General features: G+C 57.1%; 1 protein-coding gene across 10 annotated transcripts in view; it reads right to left on the bottom strand.

Moving 5' to 3' along the window:
- Positions 1 to 1,953: 1,953 nt before the first annotated feature.
- Positions 1,954 to 18,811, bottom strand: part of RAPGEF1 (Rap guanine nucleotide exchange factor 1) — a 163,055-nt gene continuing 146,197 nt past the window's right edge. For all 10 annotated transcript variants that reach the window (XM_055270646.2, XM_055270647.2, XM_055270649.2 and 7 more), the window contains 10 exons: positions 16,239 to 16,323; positions 14,059 to 14,151; positions 12,975 to 13,160; positions 12,132 to 12,216; positions 11,925 to 12,019; positions 9,668 to 9,746; positions 9,461 to 9,562; positions 7,743 to 7,840; positions 5,422 to 5,550; positions 1,954 to 4,806 (listed from right to left, as the gene is read on the bottom strand). In XM_055270646.2, the coding sequence (XP_055126621.1) occupies positions 4,656 to 4,806; positions 5,422 to 5,550; positions 7,743 to 7,840; positions 9,461 to 9,562; positions 9,668 to 9,746; positions 11,925 to 12,019; positions 12,132 to 12,216; positions 12,975 to 13,160; positions 14,059 to 14,151; positions 16,239 to 16,323 (1,103 nt within the window). In that variant the 3' untranslated portion in view covers positions 1,954 to 4,655. The remainder of the gene's footprint in view (positions 4,807 to 5,421; positions 5,551 to 7,742; positions 7,841 to 9,460; positions 9,563 to 9,667; positions 9,747 to 11,924; positions 12,020 to 12,131; positions 12,217 to 12,974; positions 13,161 to 14,058; positions 14,152 to 16,238; positions 16,324 to 18,811) is intronic.

Raw genomic sequence — 18,811 nt, 5'->3', positions numbered from 1 at the left:
ATTGAAACTTTGTGAGACCTTAGGAAGCAGAGGCTGTTATTATCCCCACTTCCAGCTGGGGAAACTGGGAAGCAGAGAAGAAAACCACTTACCCAGGGTCCTTTTGCTTATCAGCTGCAGAGTCAGGACACAGCCCTTTGCAGCCAAGGACATATTCCCCCAGACTGCTGGCAGCCAATGAGGGACTCAGATGGCCCGAACCACACCTTGAGTGCTTCCTAAATAATGCACCCCTAGTGAATGAATGAAAAAAAAAAAAAAAGGTTTGAATGAATGCTGGGGCCTGCCTCTCATCCCACCGGGGGAACAATGAGCAGTCAGCCATCATACCCCATTCTCCAGCCTTGCACCACTGGGGGCGGGACCCAGATTGTTGACCGACTGTGAGGTCAGAGCAGGTGGAAGGCTTGGGGCCCTCGGCTCAGACACCTTCGGTGGGACCCCAGTTCTTGGTTGGAGCAAGCATCTCAGCCTCCTGGGTTACTGGCTAAGCATGCACACTCTCAGGCCCTGGGCGGGGACACTCTGGGGGTGGGGTGGAAGCCAAGGTGTTTCCTCCGTGACTATGGCCGCTCCCTCAGTGAATCTCGCGGTCTGCCGGTCACCAAAGACGAGGGTGAGTCACAGCAGCTGCTGCCCCGCAGCCCTGGTGGGAAGGCTGAGGCCTGAGGTCCATACCTGGCACGTCACCTCCTGCTCACTGGGGTTGTTGGGGCCAGACCAGGTTCCTGGCATTGCTGGCAGGAGAGGGAGATGGGAGTGGAGGACTCAGGAATGGACTGGTCTCTCTCGGGCCTCTGTGTGCTCATTGGTCGAACTGGACAAAAGCAGATAATGAGGAGCCTGAGGTATGAGTGGCTGAGCAATCTGCCCGAGAACACAAGGAACAAAAGAGAGAACATGGGCTTCCATCACCTACGAGGTTCATGGGGGCTTCGGGGTGGTGCCTGACATACAGGCAGCCAACAGCTGAGGGGATGCTGGATGCCTGCCTGATGAGGGGTCCCTTCTATCAGATCTTGTGATCAGCCCAGGAATACTTGGCCCCCTCCCTTTAAAGGGACAGACTCAAGCTGCTGCCTTTGGGAGGCATGAGGGGAGATGCCTCCTCCTCACCAGGTCCGACCTCTGCACGACCAGTTAGAGAGAGATGCAGAGATCCTGGGCTTCCCCAGGGGCCGCTGTGGGGCTGAAAGCTGGGGACTAGGAACCAGGGTGAATATGAGGGCTGGCCCTGATCCCCGCCATCCTCGGGTGGCTATGCCGGGGTGCTTGGTCTCAGGTGCTAGGGTGGAAACCCTGGGGCACAGGTGGGCCGTGGCGTGGGGGTGGCTCTGGGAGGACAAGGAAGACAGGGAGATGGTGAATGGCCTCCCGGGGCCATTGGGCCCTGTGCCTTACTCCGCATGGAGGGGACAGAGCACACCTCAGGGCAGAGAAGGGACTGGAATCCCTGGGGCCTCCTCACTCCGTCCCTTGTAAGTGCAGAGGCTCTGCTGTTCCTCATCGGGACTGGACCTGAGCCTCTGTGTGCCACCTCCTGGGCAGCAGAGGACACACCGCAAAAGGCACACCATAAAGACAGTGCTTCTGGGCCCTGAGGAGCAGTTCTAGAGTCTGCGCCCCCAAATCCCACCCGAGGAATGCCCTTTTCACCAGGACACTGGGGTGAGGGGCTCTTGTGCATGAACCGACCTCTGGGGCACGAGCAATTCTTTGTCCAGTTGAATGCTTCTAGGGCACAAGGCCTAGGAGGGAATGTTCTGGTGACGTCCATTTCACTCAGCCACAGCTACCCCAATGGCAGCAAGTGGGCCTGGGAATGGAGCTGAATGACCCTCAGCCTTCCAGGAGCCCCGCCTGCGACAGGGGTCTCAGAAAAGAGGTAGCAAGGCCAGCCTGGAGCAGGCTGGACTGTCACTGTAGTTGCACACATGCAGCTGGGCTCGGACATGGCATTGGGCAGCTTTCATCTGTGTTTATTTTTTTTTATATAAAAGTTACATGTTTGAAATGTCTGCAGGAAGATGCCACCATCAGACAGGTTAGCTGGGGCATATATATTACAATGTAACCCTGTGGAGGTCGTGGGGCCGAAGCGGGAAGATGCTCCCCAGAATCGGGTTCAGGTCAGACATGGTGTGTGCCTGCCCCTCCTTGCCCCCCTGACACCTGCAGGTGAGGACTGACCTCTGCAAGGAACGGGTCCTCCGCCTGGCTCATGTCTGTCTGTGAGGACTGATTCCCACAACCCGCCTGGCCCCCCCAAAGGAACAGACGAGCCACGGCCAGGCCGCAGCACTGAGCACAGAGCTCAGCAATAACCAGGGCCAGGTGCAGGGGGTGCAGGGGGACGCCTGCCATCAATAAGTTAGACATACATCGCACCTTGCTGTCCTCACACAGGGAACCCCTGGGCACTGCTCATGTGCTGCCTGGGCCCTGCTGCTCAGAACACCAAGGGCTCCCAACGAGGGCCTGGGGAGTTGCTTGGGCACACTGGCGCCAGGCCCAGAGTCTGTTCTGAATTCGGGGAAGGTGAAGAGACCCCACCTCTATCCGGCTCAAGCCCAAGAACATGGCAGACAGAGCTGTGGACAGCATCTGACCACAGACACAGTTCCGCCTGCTGCTGGGGTGAGAGGCCTGGTTTCTGAGGCTGCAGCATGGCACTGGCATTGCCTATGCTACAGAGGGGGACTCCTACGAGTCTCACAAACACAGGGAGAATTTCAGTTCGCACAACCCAAGGGCCCTGTGTGCAGAGCGGCCCTCACACGCGCACAGCAGCATTCAACAGAGCTGGGCAAGGGAAGGGGAGAGAGAGGCAAGGATTGAAATGAAGGGACTTCAAAAAGAAGGAACAAACTAAAAACCCAACCCACACACAATACTGTTAATAAGCTAGCGACTCTACACACACACTCCTTAAATAATAAAGTGACAGGTCCCGGCTGGCCCCGCAGGACCACCGCCAGAGGGGGTCCCGCCTGCCACTGCACGGCTTTCCTCCCTCTATCTACAGGACAAACAAAACACGGGAGCGGGGAAAAAGCCCACATTTTCTTCTGATAAATGCTGTTCAAAAACCCACGAAGGACTCAAAGTGACATGGCTGTTTTAAAAAAAACCTAAATGATCAACAGATGTTGCTTTCTATATTTTTCCTTTGTTCTGTTTGAACTGGGCTAAGTAAGCACAGTTAGACCCTGCTGTTCACTTGACCACGTCCTAAACCCGGGACAAGTGAGCACTCATTCATGCACAGCAGACCCGGAGGCATGGGCTGGGGCAGCACGACTGGGTTCCCGCAGCGCCCTGCCTGCAGGCTCATGCTGGAGGCCACGGAGCCAGGCGGCACAGGGCAGATTCTGTTTGCCAAGCGCCCCACAAGCCTTGCCCAGATTGTCAAGCTCAGCAGCGAGAACGGTTTTGACGAGGAGGATGGAAACAGCATCTGCTCTGGAAGCCGCTCTGGTGTGGGGAGAGTGGGGAGAGGGCGCGCCTGCTGCAGCTGCTGCCTTAGGAGGCTCCTCTGTGGCCAGGCTTCTGCCTCCCTGCACCCCGAGGGCCCACTCGGGTGCCTCAGGGATGCCCTTCCCTCCCAGAGGCACTGACAGCACTGGCTGAAAGGTCTGAAGAGCCAGAGGAGGAGGCCCACTGGCCGGCCCAGGATGGGGCAAGGAAGGAGGGGAAGCCAGGGGATGGGGAGGGACAGGAGATGGGAGTTTAAGGCACACAGCGAGCAATGGAGGAGGGAGGTGCTGGCCTCTCCCCTCTGAATTAACTCCCCCAGGAGCTCAGCTCTGGCCTCAGTTTGGTGAGGTTCAGAAGACTCCCAGCAATAAAAAGTATTTCTTGGATGATCAAGTCCTCCCTTACTCCAGCCTCCTCTTCTCAGCTCCCCAGGTGGTGTGGGAGGGGCCCAGTGGCCTGGGGTGGGGGGTAAGGGGCAACGGGATGACAGAGACTGCTGCTGCTCTCAGGCGGGCAAGGGAGGCCCTGATGGCGCCAGTACCGCAGGGCAGAGCACCAGCTGCGGGGCTGCTAAGGCGTCACCTGCGTACCTTTCCGGGCCTGCTGAAAAGCTCACATCATCCTCCATGCATCAGAAGCAGAAGCGGAAAGTGAAAGGACCTTCCCCCGAGTCTACTCTGCATTCTGCCCACCCAGCTGCTTGCCCCCATTCCAGGGCCCCTGGAGGACAGCCCACCCAGGAAGGCCTCCACTCATCTGAGATTTCAGAAGATTCAGGGACCTTGGAACTTAGGGAGGGGGATCACCCACCACTTCCTTGGTCTGTTGATGAGGTCTCTGCTGCTCTCTCCCTGGAGGGGAGTGGGTGGAAGGTCAAGAGGGGAGAGATGCAAGTAAAAGCAGAAAACAAAACCAAACCAGAAAACCACCGGTTTGCAGATTGGCAACAAGACCTGCCTGCTGGCTGCCCTGAGGCCCATGGGTCTGCTCCCACAGAGGAAGGAGGCAGGAAGCGGCTGGCAGGCTCCAGCTCCCGACCGGCCCCGCTGAGGCCTGGCCAGCCTCGTGGCTCCGAGGCCGGGACTCCTGCCATGCGCCTAACAGGTCCAAGGTCCTCTCCGGTCTGGGAGCTGCCCTCCGCGCCCCTCGAGCATTCTCCTCGATCCCGGCGTCTGCTCCTAGGTCTTCTCTTCCCGGTCTGTTTTTCTCCTTGTTATGTTCCTGGGTTTAATTTTCAGAGAGAGTTCCCATAGGGCCTCCTCAGCCAGGTGGTCACTGAAGTCATTGAAGAAGTTTATAATGTCGTCGTTCCTCCGGATGTCATAGTGCCTGGTGCAGGGGATGGGGAGCAGTCAGTGAGCACCTGTGTGGGCTGGACGGCCTGATGGCGCCACCCTCCTGGAAGGTGCCTCGGGGACCATCCCCACAGCCTCGCAGGAAATGGATGCTGCAGGGGCTACTGTTAACCAATGTGACAGAGGGGACACCAGCACTCAGAGATGGTGCCACCAGCACGTGGAGCACAAACAGGGCCCTGAGGCTGGGGTGCTCGCAGGGAAGGGGCCCCAGGTGACCCTACTGCCCCCAACAATGCATGCCAGGGCCCGCCCTGGGGGAGCTCTGGTGCCTCAGAGTCAGGCAGGCCAGGGTTTGTCAGGCCCTTCTCACAGCAAGGTGGGCACCAGCTTCTGGTGTGTAAAATGGGACGACGAGCTGTGCTGTCATGGGGTCCAGGCCCAGGGCCAGGCTAGGCCTGGCATGGAGCCTGGTGGGCATGCTCTCAAGTCATCCTGGCAGAAACTGAAGGGCCCGGACTATATCTCAGCAGTGGCAGGTCCCTGGGTCCTCTGTGGCTCCCCCTCCCCTCGGTGTCCCGGGCTGTCTCTCCTTGCGTGTGGCCTGGGGCTCAGCTCTACCCAGCACCCCCGGGGCGGCGGCACTCACGCCTGCTGGAAGCACCGCATGCTGTCAAGGATGTTGAACTGCTGCCACCGCTTGGAGAAGTTCACTTTCCCGTCGATGTAGTCTGGGTTTCCCAGGTGAACGAAGGTCAGGTCCTGCAGGATCAGCCCCCTGGGAGGATGGGTTAGGCAGCCTGTTACTGCTACAGGGTTTGGAAGCAGCAAGGGCTAGAGTCATGTGTCGGGCGCTAGGACTCGCAGTGAGCAGCTTCGAAACCCCAGAGCAAACCAAAGAGCCACTCTGGGATGTCTCTTTCCCAGAACAAACTCCCACCTCAGCCTCTGGCCTCTGGCTCCACAAGCACCTGCTGGGGACCTCAGAAGCCAGTATGCTGATGAGGACCCTGAGGGTGACGTGGCTGCCATGGCTCAACCCACACGGGCAAAGCTGTGGGCTGCTAAAGTAACATTAACAAATGAGCAGTAAAAAAAAACAAAAAAAACAAAACACAAACCAGGGGGCAGGGGCAGAGATCTCCTTTTATTAAGAGGTGTGGCGGGCTGGGTGCAATGGCTCACACCTGTAATCCCAGTACTATAAGAGGCCGAGGCAGGAGGATTGAGCTCAAGAGTTTGAGAACAGCTAGGCTGGGTGTGGTGGCTCACACCTGTAATCCCAGCACTTTGGGAGGCCAAGGTAGGAGGATTACCTGAGGTCAGGAGTTTGAGATCAACCTGGCCAACATGGCGAAATCCTGTCTCTACTAAAAATACAAAAAGTAGCCAGGCATGGTGGTGCACGCCTGTAATCCCAACTTGGGAGGCTGAGGCAGGAGAATCACTTGAACCTGGGAGGTGGAGGTTGCAGTGAGCCAAGATTGTGCCACTGCACTCCAGCCTGGGTAACAAGAACATAACTCTGTCTCAAGAAAAAAAAAAAAAAAGAGTTTGAAATCAGCCTGGGCAACATAGCAAGACCTCGTCCCTACAAAAAATACAAAAATTAGCTGGGTATGGTGGTGTGCGCCTGTAATCCCAGCTACTAAGGAGACCGATGTGGGAGGATTCCTTGAGCCCAGGAGTTCAAGGCTGCAGTGAGCTATGATTGCACCACTGCACTCCAGCCTGGGTGACAGAGACTCCGCCTTTATTAAACAAACAAAGAAACAGGCCAGGTGTGGTGACTCATGCCTGTAATCCCAGCACTTTGGGAGGCCAAGGCAGGTGGATCACCTGAGGTCAAGAGTTTGAGACTAGCCTGGCCAACATGGTGAAACCCCGTCTCTACTAAAAAAATACAAAAAAAAAAAAATTAGCCAGGCGTAGTTGCGCATGCCTGTAATCCCAGCTACTACTCAGGAGGCTGAGGTGGGAGAATTGCTTAACTCAGGAGGCAGAGGTTGCAGTGAGCCAAGATCATGCCACTGCATACCAGCCTGGGTGACAGAGTGAGACTGCATCACAAAGAAACAAACAAAGAAACAAACAAGGCGTAGTAACTTAATAGGTGCTTCTGACTGCAGAGGACTTAAGGCCAGATGAGAAGGACGGCGGCAGTTCCTCCACTCAGGGAGAACTCAAGCTTGAGGGAGCAGATGTGGAGCCACGGTGGGAAAGACTGTTAAGAGCTCAGAGCAGAAAGGCTGGGGATTTGTATCTCTGAGGGTTGAGGCCTCGAGGGCAGCCCTGCAGTAACCCTATAGGATGTGCCATTGAACACTCAGCCTTGGGAGGCTGCTGCGTTTTTGGTCTCTTGGAGATTCTCAGTGTCTACCAGTATATACCAAAGGCTCTCCTAAGTCCTGCAACCGACACTTGTTTGGCTTTGGTTGTTCCGCTATGTCCCTTTTCTATGAAACACATATTTCCTCTCGCCCATGGTCCACATTCAGGAAGCACTTTCTGAACTTCTTTACACCAAGGCTCTCAAGGTTCCTCGGTGGCTGTGCATCCTCAGGTTGTTCTAATGCGCAGCCACGTGTGAGGACACTGGAATACTGTGTGATGCCGTGTGTGGGGAGAGGAGCCATACATCTGTCACAAGCATGGCTGCACATGCTCACTGGCAGGCTACAGAAGGAAATGAGAGTGGGGCTGGGGGCTGGGGAAGGAGAACCCGTATTCTTCACCTGAGCCCTTCTTTTCTGTTTAAACTGTATTATAAGAAGCATTATATATTATATATATGTATTGTATATTATGTATTATAACTGTATTATAAGAACCTTAAGTAAAACCGAAGTACAAATGTCTCCATTAGAAACTCTTAAATTAGGATTTCTCTGCCGGCACCTGACAGATCTTCCCCAGAGCAATGGAGGCAAACCCAGGCGGGGCTGGGGGCCTGGAGGGGCTGCTACTCACAGGTACGGGATGCACGGCGGTTCCACCTCCGAGAGGGCGGCCCGGTAGGCTCGGAAGGAGGACGAGCTGTCGATCAGTGTGCAGTACTCGGCCAGGCCCTGGCAGGACAGGACAGGAAAGGACAGGACCGGACCGGACAGGGGTGAGCGAGTGCTGGGGTAATGCTGGGGCAGAGCCCTGGTCCTTCTCACTAACTGGAGGGTCAACCACCCTCTGCCCAACTCCACAGGTCCCACTATGCACAAACACCCAGCCAGGTGTGGGTCCTGGCCCTGGCCAGCAGGGATTCTGTCCTTTCCGAGTGTCATCCCAACCCCTGGTCACAGGGGGACTTCAGGCTGTTTTGTGGAGAAACACCCCACGGTACTCATTGTGCCTGGGCAGCCAGCGCTTGCGTGTGTACGATGTCCTGGAAGATGGGCTCCTGCCTGGCCCTGCTCGGCAGTGCAGCCAGAGGAGCTTCCCAGGCACACACTGAGTGGCGTCACTCCTGGCTCAGAGCTGCCTTTGCTCTGCCCTGTACTCAGGGAGGACCAACTAGAGATAGCATGTGACCTCACCCTCCCCAGGGCTGGGCGGCTTCTCTCCTGCAGGGGTGGGGGGCTCCCACCTAGGAGACTCAGCCAGCCCTGCCCCGCTCAGAAGGCCCCTCTCCTGCCTCTTCTCCTGTTAGGTGCCTCTCCCTGAAGTGCTGCCTCCTCAGGACCCCCCATGCAGAGAGGCCGTGAGAATTTCCCACCTCTCCCCATACACTAGCTTACAACCATCCCTGAACATGGGCTTGAATAAGAAGACCCTGGGTGGCCTGGCTGACACCTGGGTCTCTGACATGACCCCTGGGTGGCCTGGGTCACACTCGGGTTCCTGACACGACCCCCAGGTGGCCTGGCTGACCCTCGGGTCCCTGACATGACCTCTGGGTGGTCTGGTCATACTCAGGTCCCTGACACAATCCCTGGGTGGCCTGGCTGAACTTGGGTCCCTGACATGCCCCCTGGGTGGCCTGGCTGACACTCAAAGCCATGGGTTTTGCCCCCATTTGCAGAATTATTTCCCTACACAGGATAAAGGTCTAACTCCTCACCAGGCTCCTGAGGCTCTCATGACCTAGAGCTGGTCCCCTTCTCCCGGGATATGGTCTCCCGGCCTCCTCCTGTCCCTGGAGGTGCTGACCCCCACCTGCTCCTGGCTGTGCACTCCTTTGTCCCCTTTGATTCTCTTCCCTTCCCAGGAAACTCCTCCTCCTCTACAGATGGTAGCATGAGTGACACTTCCTCTGGGCTGGTCCACCTGCCCACCCTTCTTTTAGTGCTTATCCAGCAGAAACTCACCCAACATCATGTTGGGCTGTTCACAGTGCATCCCCAGCACCTACCGCAGCACCCGGCCCGATGCAGACCCTTCAGAAGAACGGGCTGAGGGTGGGCGGGGGCGGGGGAGGCGGGAACCTAGGGATGGGCCTGCTGGGTGGCAGCAGAACACCAGGACGTGACCACCCCAGAACCAACCTCGAAGCTCCCTGGGGCCTGAAGATTGGGGATCAGAGACACGAAGGTGGGAGGGCAGCTGTTCTGGCCACACAGCATGTCAGTGGCAGAGCAGGGGCCTAGGCCCAGCGTTTGCTCCAGTGGGAGCACTTTCTGCCACAGCTGGTCGCCTGAGGGCTGGGCGGCCCCCCTTACCAGCCACCCTCCCACCCACACCCCAAGGCCACTCACCTCTGAAGTCTGCTTCTGCCACTCCAGCCTGCGGATGGGCGCCGAGTCCAGGGCAGAGAGGATGGCCAAGTAGGAGTTGAAGTTATTCAGCTTCCGCAAGTGCTGCAGAGAGAGGGGCGGTGCTGTGAGGCAGGAGGGCAGGTGGGTCCCGGGCTCCCCAAGCAGGGACTGATGATGGGGGCCTGGGGAGGACTTGGCCACCATTACCTTCATGATTTTGATGAACTTCAAGAGCAGCCGTTCCCTGTCCTGGGCCTTTTCTTGTAACATGATTATGGACCGGACCCTGCATGGACCAAGGGAAAAAGAAACAGCTGAGCTGACAGGTCCCTGCAGGCCCCAGGGGTCCTGGTGGAGACAGGACCTGTATGACCCCCATGCCAGTGGCCATGAGCCCACCCCTACTGAGTACCTGCAGCCTGCCCCAGGCATAGACCTCGTTTCTGCTCTCCAGGAGCTCATAACATCCTGGGACAGAGGCACAACGAAATCTGGTGAGAATAAATCTGGTGACCATAAGGAAATCTGGTGAAGGCCCAAAGGGGGCTTCAAATCTGCAGGTGGAGCACAGGAGGATGAAAGCAGAGTCTTTCCTGACAAGGATGGACCCCAAGTACCAGGGGGCTGGGCAAATTCCTTGTGCGGTGCCCGACTGGCTCGGGGAGACCTGCTAGCACGTGAGGTAAGAGGTCACCTTTGGCAGCCACGAGGGAAGGAACCTCTAAGAACCTTAGTAGCAACCAAGGCCGAGACCAAAGCCAAAGGCCAGTCTCATCTGTGCAATAAATGCAGCAGGGATGTCATGCTGGCCACAATTTCCTGTGGTTCACAGGGACCACTACCAGGGTCACTTGGAGGAGGTGCCACACTTTGCGCTGCTGGTTCTTCCTTTTTTTTTTTTATTTAAGAGACAGGGTCTTGATCTGTCACCCAGTGCTGTGAGTATATCTGACTGTAGTCTTGAACTCCTGGCCTCAACTGATCCTTCTGCCCCAGCTTCCCAAGTAGCTGGGACTATAGGTGTGCACCACTGCACCTGGCTAATTTTAATTTTTTGTAGACGGGGGGTCTCTATGTTGTCCAGGCTGGTCTCGACCTCCTGTACTCAAGTGATCCTCCTGCCTCGGACTCCCAAAGTCCTGGGATTACAGATGTGAGCCACTGCACTCGCACCTTTGTGCAGCCAGGCCCTGTGGAGTGTGCCCCTGAGCTTCTTGCAACCAGTCAGAGGCTGGTGTCAGAAGCCAGGCTTGGGGCCTTGTGTGCAGCTTCCGTCTGCCTTAGAAACCACATCCTGTTGGGCAAAACCCTACCCTGGATTGCCACAGTTAAACATGCTTTCCCCAGGACGGAGTGCTTCTGTGGGGAGGAAGGTAGGCAAAGGGGAGACGATCTCAGGGCCTTTAAAACACATCAGACATTCTCCTGGAAGCAACAGTGGGTGGGTGGGGGTGGCACAGCTGCTGAGCTCTGGGGGGTCCTGCCTGATGCTGAGCTGCTATGGGGGCTCTGTCGCCTCTTGAAGAGACAAGAGCTCTGGTTTATAAACACACTACTGGGATTCATTTTGATTTAAGAATTAAAGACTAGGCTGGGAGCGGTGGCTCATGCCTGTAATCCCAGCACTTTGGGAGGCTGAGGTGGGCAGATCACAAGGTCAGGAGATTGAGACCATCCTGGCTAACACGGTGAAACCCTGTCTCTACTAAAAATACAAAAAATTAGCTGGGCGTGGTGGCAGGCGCCTGTAATCCCAGCTACTGTGGAGGCTGAGGCAGGAGAATGGCGTGAACCTGGGAGCCAGAGCTTGAGGGGAGCCAGAGCTTGCAGTGAGCCGAGATCGCACCATTGCACTCCAGCCTGGGCGACAGAGCGAGACTCCATCTCAAACACACACACATACACACACACCTGCAGAGCAAGACTCCGTCTCAAACACACACACATACCCCTGCAGAGCAAGACTCCGTCACACACACACACACACACACACACACACACACACACACACACGAATTAAAGACTAAATGCAAACATTAACGTTATAGAGCCCACTCCTTTGCTAACTGTTCTGTCAGGCAGAGTCAGTGTGAGCATCAGCTTGAGATCACCTGGCAGTGACCAGGGCAGGAGGGCAAACTCGACGCCCTTCCCAACACCACCTATGGCAGACATCGCTCCTTGACCCTGGCACTCTTCCCTGCTGAGCCTCCTCGACCCGGTGGCCACTTCCAGCAAGCCCCGTCCTGTCCCTGCCCGTCCTCTGCCTGCTCCTGTCCGTCCTCTGCCTGCCCCTGTCCTCTGCCTGCCATTCATGGTCAGTGCTCACAGGGCCCCCCAGGAGCTTAACAGATAGAGGCAGCTCCTTCTCCTACCATTCAAGCTTCCTGCAAAGGAAAACACAGAGCCCACCCAGATGTGCCACCATCCAGAGCAACAGGGCTTGGCGCTGGGCCCCTCTTACCAGTAGGACATGTTGTTGAAGTGCTCCGTGAACTGGGTCAAGTTGGGGCTCTTCTCCTCATTCTGCTCTTTTGCCCAAAGCAAAACCTCAGGAATCTACAAAAGGAAAGAAGGCAGATGGAGGTGGAGCCCCAGCTTTCCCGTGATGGGGGTTTCTCTCATTCAGGGATAACCAGCGTGGCTCCCCCTGGCAGGAGCAGCCTGTTACCTCTATTTTATAGAAGAGCTCAGCATCCAGCAGCGTCAGCTGCTCCGCTATCTCATGGCTGTGAAAGTCGTGCAAGGTCCCCGGCCTGGAAGACAGAGGTGTGAGAAGAGCCGTCAGGGGTGGGGAGGGCTGAGCAGGCCCGGGCTGCAGGCATCAGAGCAGGAGAGCCTCTCTGCCCAGCAGGAGTGCGGAGGCTACGGGGCGGGGAAGCCCCAAAAGGCTCCCTGGGGCCCTGTTGGCCTCCTGCCTCTCTCCAGGATGACACTGCCTTTCTCTCTTGCTTCTGCTGGGTGTGTCCAGCAGCTTCTGGAATCAGGAGCCTGAGTTTCCCTCGTGAGCTCATGGACAGTTGAGATGCCAAGAAAGCTCGCTCACAGCTGGAGCCCACTTCCAGGTGGCCAGCAAGAACAGAGATGGTGCCAAAGAAACGAAGGCTATACGCTCACTGGAAGGAGCCCACTACTCAACAGACACGTATAGCTGCAAATGACACTCACCGTCGGTGTCGAGGGGACGGGCCACAGACTAGCATCAACCACTGCCATGTTCATGCTGGGACAACCCAGAACTGACCACAGCCCAGGGTGTGTGCACTCCTGCCCTGTCCTGTGAAGCCCCATGCCCTGCTGCCCACTTCCTGGTCACAAAGGGATCACCACCCAATATGTGCTTCCTGGAGAAGAGGCCCAGCCCCCAGGGATCCACGGGGCTGTTCCTGAGGCACCTCATCAAAAGGCCCGTGCAGAACCAGGATGGTGCTGTGGGGCTGGCAGGGATGGAGGGTAAACTGAGAAAGGCACGGCTCCTGGGGAAGAGGCAGGGCTGGAGAGGTGGGCTTCTCACCTGGCTGCTACCCCCCGGGCCGCCAGGGGCTGGCCGGAGGTGGCACACCTGAGTAGCTTCTTCTGGTCCACCTTGTCCAAGATGTTCTTCCGGAGCACACGGGCCAGGCTCAGCTCCCCGTTGCACACCAGGCGGAAGACCAGTTCCATCAGCAGCTTCAGGATCTCTTCTGTCAACTCCACCAGGCTGAAGGACCAAAGAGCACAAGGTGAGGAGCAGGAACGCAAGGCCCAGGCAGAGTCTGTCTTTGCCTTGAGACACACAAAGGGCACGGGCTGTGACCGGCACAGAGCTGAGCTGGGAAACTTCTCATGGGAAGAGAGCAGGAGACAAGAGCCTGGGATGGCTGCCTGTGTTCTTGGAGGTGTTGGGATGGTCACAACCACCTGACACACACTCAACAGCCATCTGTTGGCGCTGGACAAGCGCCAGCGACTCTGCTGGGGCCTGGGCTGCAGGGACAAGTCCCACACAAATCCCGCCCTGGGGAGCTGCTGCTCCCATTGGGCAATGAGATACCAAGACTTCCCAGCCTCTCAGACTACATGCTCCCCAACTTGCCCTGCCGAGCACTGTCCACATGTGGCCATTTCCCAGCCGCACAGCCACTTACCATGGTCATCTCCCCCAGCAGGAGGAAGGCAGTCCGCCTGACGGAGATTTGTTAGCGGAACGGATATGGCAAGTGCCATGCCGTCAGATGGCCAGCCATGGAAACGCTGAGGAGTGAGGGAGAGGTGGCCTCTCCCATTCCAGCCTCCACACAGCCTCCACCATGGCTGGCGGCTGAGAGCACGGCCTGCCGGAGACTGGACCTAAGATACCATGGGAGCAGATGCATGGGATGGGCTCTCTCCTGAGGGTCCAGGAGGGACCACATGAGGAAATCCAGGGCCTGGGTGCAGGGTGGAGAAACACCTCACCCACCTCACCCTGGTCTATCAGGGACAGGCCATTCTCTCAAAGGACCAAGATAAAGCAGGCAAGAGCCAGCTCTGCACAGAGCCGGTGGGCAGGAGAAGGAGGTGGAATGGAGCCTTTGCCTCCCCACTGGCCCCCAGGACCCCAAGGGTGAAGCACTCACCAGAGCTCATCCACCACCCGTACCAGCACGAAGAACGTGTTCTTGCTGACGCGCTTCTTGAATGTGTCGGCAAAGGGAGAGAATTTCTCGTATGTGGAGCACGGGTTAAAGAAATAGCCATGTGGCTGGCCGGAGATGGTGGAAGTGGAGGACTGTCTCCTGGTGACCACTCGCTGAGCGCTCACAATGTGCCCATCTCCCTGCATGTAAAGCACTGGCATCCAGAAACGAGGGCACGGGACTAGCGCAGTGGAACAACTGTAAAGCCGGGATTTGAGCACAGGCGTCTGACCCCAGGGATGCCCCTGGCTGCTGCCCTCTCCTCCCTGCCATGCCATCTCCGCTGCACTGTCCAGACCCGCCTTTCCATCGGGTTCACCCCGAGGTGCCCGTGAGATTACAGACATGTAGAGAGTGCCTTGCTGAACCTTAAGCAGAGAACGGTGGGCCCAAACCAAACACCCTCAAAACCCCAGGTCCCTGGGCAGGTGCGTAGGCCAGAAGTATCTCCCTCCAGTCTTTCTGTGAGTTTCCATCCTGAAGCTGCCCTCCCTGGGCTCTGCAGGGGAGCTCTCGCCTCTGTGACATTGGGCCGGGTCTCTATTCCCAGAGCGGCAGCATGCTCCACATTGGCTCCCTGTCTCCAGGGCAGCCCTTCAAGCACCCGACCAGCTCTGCCTCATGCCCTGAGGTCGGGCTCTGCTTTGTGGTCAGGGTTTCCTGCCTGGCTGTTGTGATCGCCATCGACTCCCCAGACCTCTCCGACACCCTCCTGCCTGCTCTCTAGTGATCCACGACCTTCCAAGTCATGAGGCTCAGGACAGAGCAACGTACCAGGGACAGTGGCTTGGCAAACTGCACAGGGGTCGCCAGCCAACCAGGCCCAGACCTTGATGCTGCAATATTTCCACGATGGCTGAGCCGGGCAGAGGCTGAGAGCCTGGGTGCAGGCAGCAGGGGGGCAAGCGGCGTGTGGCTGCTCTCCCACCAAGCAGCCACATGGGTCAGGTCCTTCATGTCTCTGGGCCTCAGTTTCCTCAATTACACAATAGGAAGTTATAGACCAGTGGCCCCATGTATAACATGGTAATTTTATACACACCCACACACACGTATTAAAAAATGGTCATAGAGCTAGGTGAAAGCACATGTGTAAAGCACATCTCGCCTGACCAGCAAGTCCTTGACATGTGTGAGTGACAGCCATTCGCTGAGTCAGGCCTGTGAGCAGGTGCTCTGAGTGACAGAACTTGCTGGGGACCTGAGGCTCCGCCAATGAAAGATGTCCACGTTTGTCTTGATAGATCTGGGATTCTAAAGGTCAACACGAGGGGAGAACGGGAGGCCAGGAGATCTGCAGAAGGCCCTGAATGGAGCAGTGAAGGCTCAGGGCACACAGGAAGGAGCGGGGGCGCGGGAGGACTCAGGACTTCCTACCCCAGGTGGTGGCGGCTGCCCAGCAGATGGCAGCCGTGGGCTATGTGCAAAGAGGTGGCTGAGGAGCAGCTGACCCAGGCTGCCCTCCTGGAGCAGCAGCTGCAGGTCAGCCTCTTAGGGTGGGCAGGTTCGGACTTGAAGAGGCAACAGGTCACACAAGTGGGTCCTTCCAAGCCCCTGGTGTCCTCCTCAGCCACTACTGCAGAGGGTGACATTTACTGAGGGTGGGACCATGGGGTAGATCTGGGGACAGGAGCCCATTCCAGTTGTGGATGTGGCAGTCACAGGGTCCGCTCCGGGGGAGGTGACTGTGCTGACCCCTGAGCTGCCTATTTGGGTCTTGGTACCCTTCGTGCCCAACACCCTGGGGCTCAGCTCTGAGAAGCTCCCGGAGCTGATCATGGGGGTCTCTGCAGGGGCGTCTGGGGCATGTCTAATTCTTTTTTAGAATCATCCAGTGACCACAACTGCTACCAGACACACAATCCCAGACTATGTTCCAGCCTCTTCACATCATTTCACTCAGCCCTTTTAGAGATGAGGAACTTGCCTGAGCTCAAAGCTGGAATGCAGGAGGGTAGAGGTGGGAACCTCGGTCCGTGGGGCTCCTGTGTCCCCACTTCAATCATACTGCCACCCAACATGCTGCTCGGCTTCCCCCATGAGGGCCGAGGGGCAAGAGGGCCCCTCTCTCTCCAAAATGCCCATGGTGCAGGGGCCGTGGGTCAGGAAGGAAAGGATATCTGTACTGCAGCTTCTTGATGAGCTCCTCTGGGGAGATGAAGGTCCTGTAGGTGGTCAGGAACGCCTCGCAGTACAACACCAAATCTAGAGGGAAAAGCAATGCAAGCTGCTTGTCTGGGCGCAGAGTGCTGGGGGTGGGAGGCAGGGTGGATTTGGGTCCTTGCTCTGAGAGAGGCAGGGGAGACGGCATGGGGAGTGGGATGGGCGAGGGAGCCGAGGGCCTGGGAATCCACTCTGGTGCCCCTGCCTGCATGTCCCAGAGAAGTCACACGTCCTCTCGGTCCATCTCTCAAAGGAAACGGCAGATCAGAGAGGGGAAACAGGAATGGGTTTTATCTCATGGGCACTTTCTACCGATGATGGTGCTGCCTGGAGAACCGTGCTGTGGGAGCTGAGGCCAACTCTGGTCCCAGCGGAAAAGGGCACTTAGGCTGATGAGTGATGCCTGCCCTAGGCATCAAAACCTGGCAGCATGCCTGTTCCAGGTAGGAGCCAGCCCTGGATTAGACTCTGAGAGGCTCTGCCTGTCCTAAGGCTTGATGCTTCAGAGGGTCTTAGCCATCATGGGCACAAAGAAAATCATCTGTTCAAACTCGTCAGCAGGATCCTGAAACGAAATCCTAGGCATTACTTTTATTTTTAAATTATTATTATTATTATTATTATTATTATTATTATTATTATTATTATTATTATTTTTGAGACAGGGTCTCTCACTCTATCACTCAGGCTGGAGTGCAGTGGTGCGATCTTGGTTCACTGCAACCTCTGCCTCCTGGGTTCAAGTGATTCTCCTGCCTCAAGCCTCCTGAGTAGCTGGGACCACAGGCATGCACCACCACACCTGGCTGATTTTTGTTTTTAGTAGAGACAAGGTTTCACCATGTTGGCCAGGCTAGTCTCAAACTCTTGGCCTCAAGTGATTCACCCAGCTTGGCCTCCCAAAGTGCTGGGATTATAGGCGTGAGCCACCGTGCCTGGTCAGTACTTTTAGATGGTAGGGTCCAGTCACAAAAATCTGGGGAAATTCCATGTTTTGGGTCCTAAGGGATAGGCTGAAGAGGCACAGCCTGGGCCGGGTACCGAGGAGGGGCATGGTGCCAGCCACTGGGCAGGTGTGGGCTGGCAGCTCCAGCCTACCCCTCACCTCTCCATGACTGCCTCCTCTCAGAGGGGGCTGGTACCAGTCAGGGACTCCCAGACTTTCTGGAATTCCAACAGCCCTATTTATTTGCTGTGGTGACACCTTCACAACTGTGCTATCTCTGATATTACAGAAAAAAGTGGAATTTTAAAATGTAGGACACTGCCTGAGCCAACAGGCAGCCAGACTCACTCCCTGCAGCCACCCCCCATGCCTGCTGAGGTGTGAGGCCCAAGGAGGCTCCGCAGCTGTGCTCCTCACTGTGAGGCTGGGTGCAAACACGCACTGCTTAAATCTTGTGCTCTGGGCACAGACCACCTGCTCCCACCTTCTCACTCATTCCCGAGCTGCTGGGTAGAGGAACCTCGAGGAACCTATGTCTCCAGCTGAGTTATGCTGGCTTGGCTCCTGCCCCCACCCTTGCCCCATCCCCTCCTGCATCAAACAAGAGAGGAAAACCTACGCCTGCTCTTGCACTGGGGGCTGCGTGGGGTGGGGTCAGCAGGTGATGGAGGCTCTGGGCTGGGAATCACAGGAGGGCCCATCTGCACCATGCTCAGGCTCATTCCTGGGCCCCCACACCCACCCAGTTCACTGTCAAGCTTGGATTTTTGTTCAAAGAGTGTTTGGGGAAGGAAGCAGAGACGGCACCAGCATAGACCCATACCTGCTTCTGGAAGGATGGGCGCAAGTCAACTGGCCTTTGCGGGCGCATCATTGCCAGTAGCCATGACAACTTCGTGGGACTCGCTGGTGAGCACTGGGCCACGCCCTGAACATATGCCACATCCTTCAATGCGCAGAGCAATCTCACAAGGACAGAGAGTCCTGTTACCCCGCCGAGAGAGGAGGAGCCCAGGAACGAGGCCACACCACCCACAAGCAATGTGGCCGGGTCTGTGCCCATGTCTGCCCAATTCCAGAGCCCTCCCCCATCTGCTGTGCCCTGGATTATGGCAGATGGGACAGTGCCTGGCTTCTGGGACGGGCAGTGCTGTGCCACCCCTCTAGTGATCACAGGACTCTCGGTGCGGCCCTGAGCACTCTGTGTGCCCTGGCTCACCTGGTCCTTGTGACAGCCCTAAAAGGCCCGAAATTGTCCCTCATTTTCCTAAGGAATTGGAAGCTCCAGGGCTAAGTGACAGGCCTGGCACACAGTTGCCAAGGGACAGACAGGATCTGAGCTGAGGCCTGAGGCCGAGGCTGACCTGACCTTCTCCCATGCAGGTCCTGACACCTGAGAGCAGGGCCGCGCAACCACAAAGCACCCCCACATGGCCTCTCCCTGCCAAGCCCTGCTCGGCAGGCTGGGCTCCACGGGCCTCAGCCACGGGGCTCCCGGCTGCTAGTGCTGCTGGTGCAGTCTCTGGCTTGCAGGATGCACCTGCCCAAGGACCTTGCTTTGTTACCTGCCGCAAGGTGCTTCAC

Source organism: Symphalangus syndactylus, chromosome 3 (assembly GCF_028878055.3).
Source record: "Symphalangus syndactylus isolate Jambi chromosome 3, NHGRI_mSymSyn1-v2.1_pri, whole genome shotgun sequence".
NCBI lineage: Eukaryota > Metazoa > Chordata > Mammalia > Primates > Hylobatidae > Symphalangus > Symphalangus syndactylus.
Note: the sequence above shows the minus strand (reverse complement) of the source record. Positions and strands in the feature narration are given on the sequence as shown.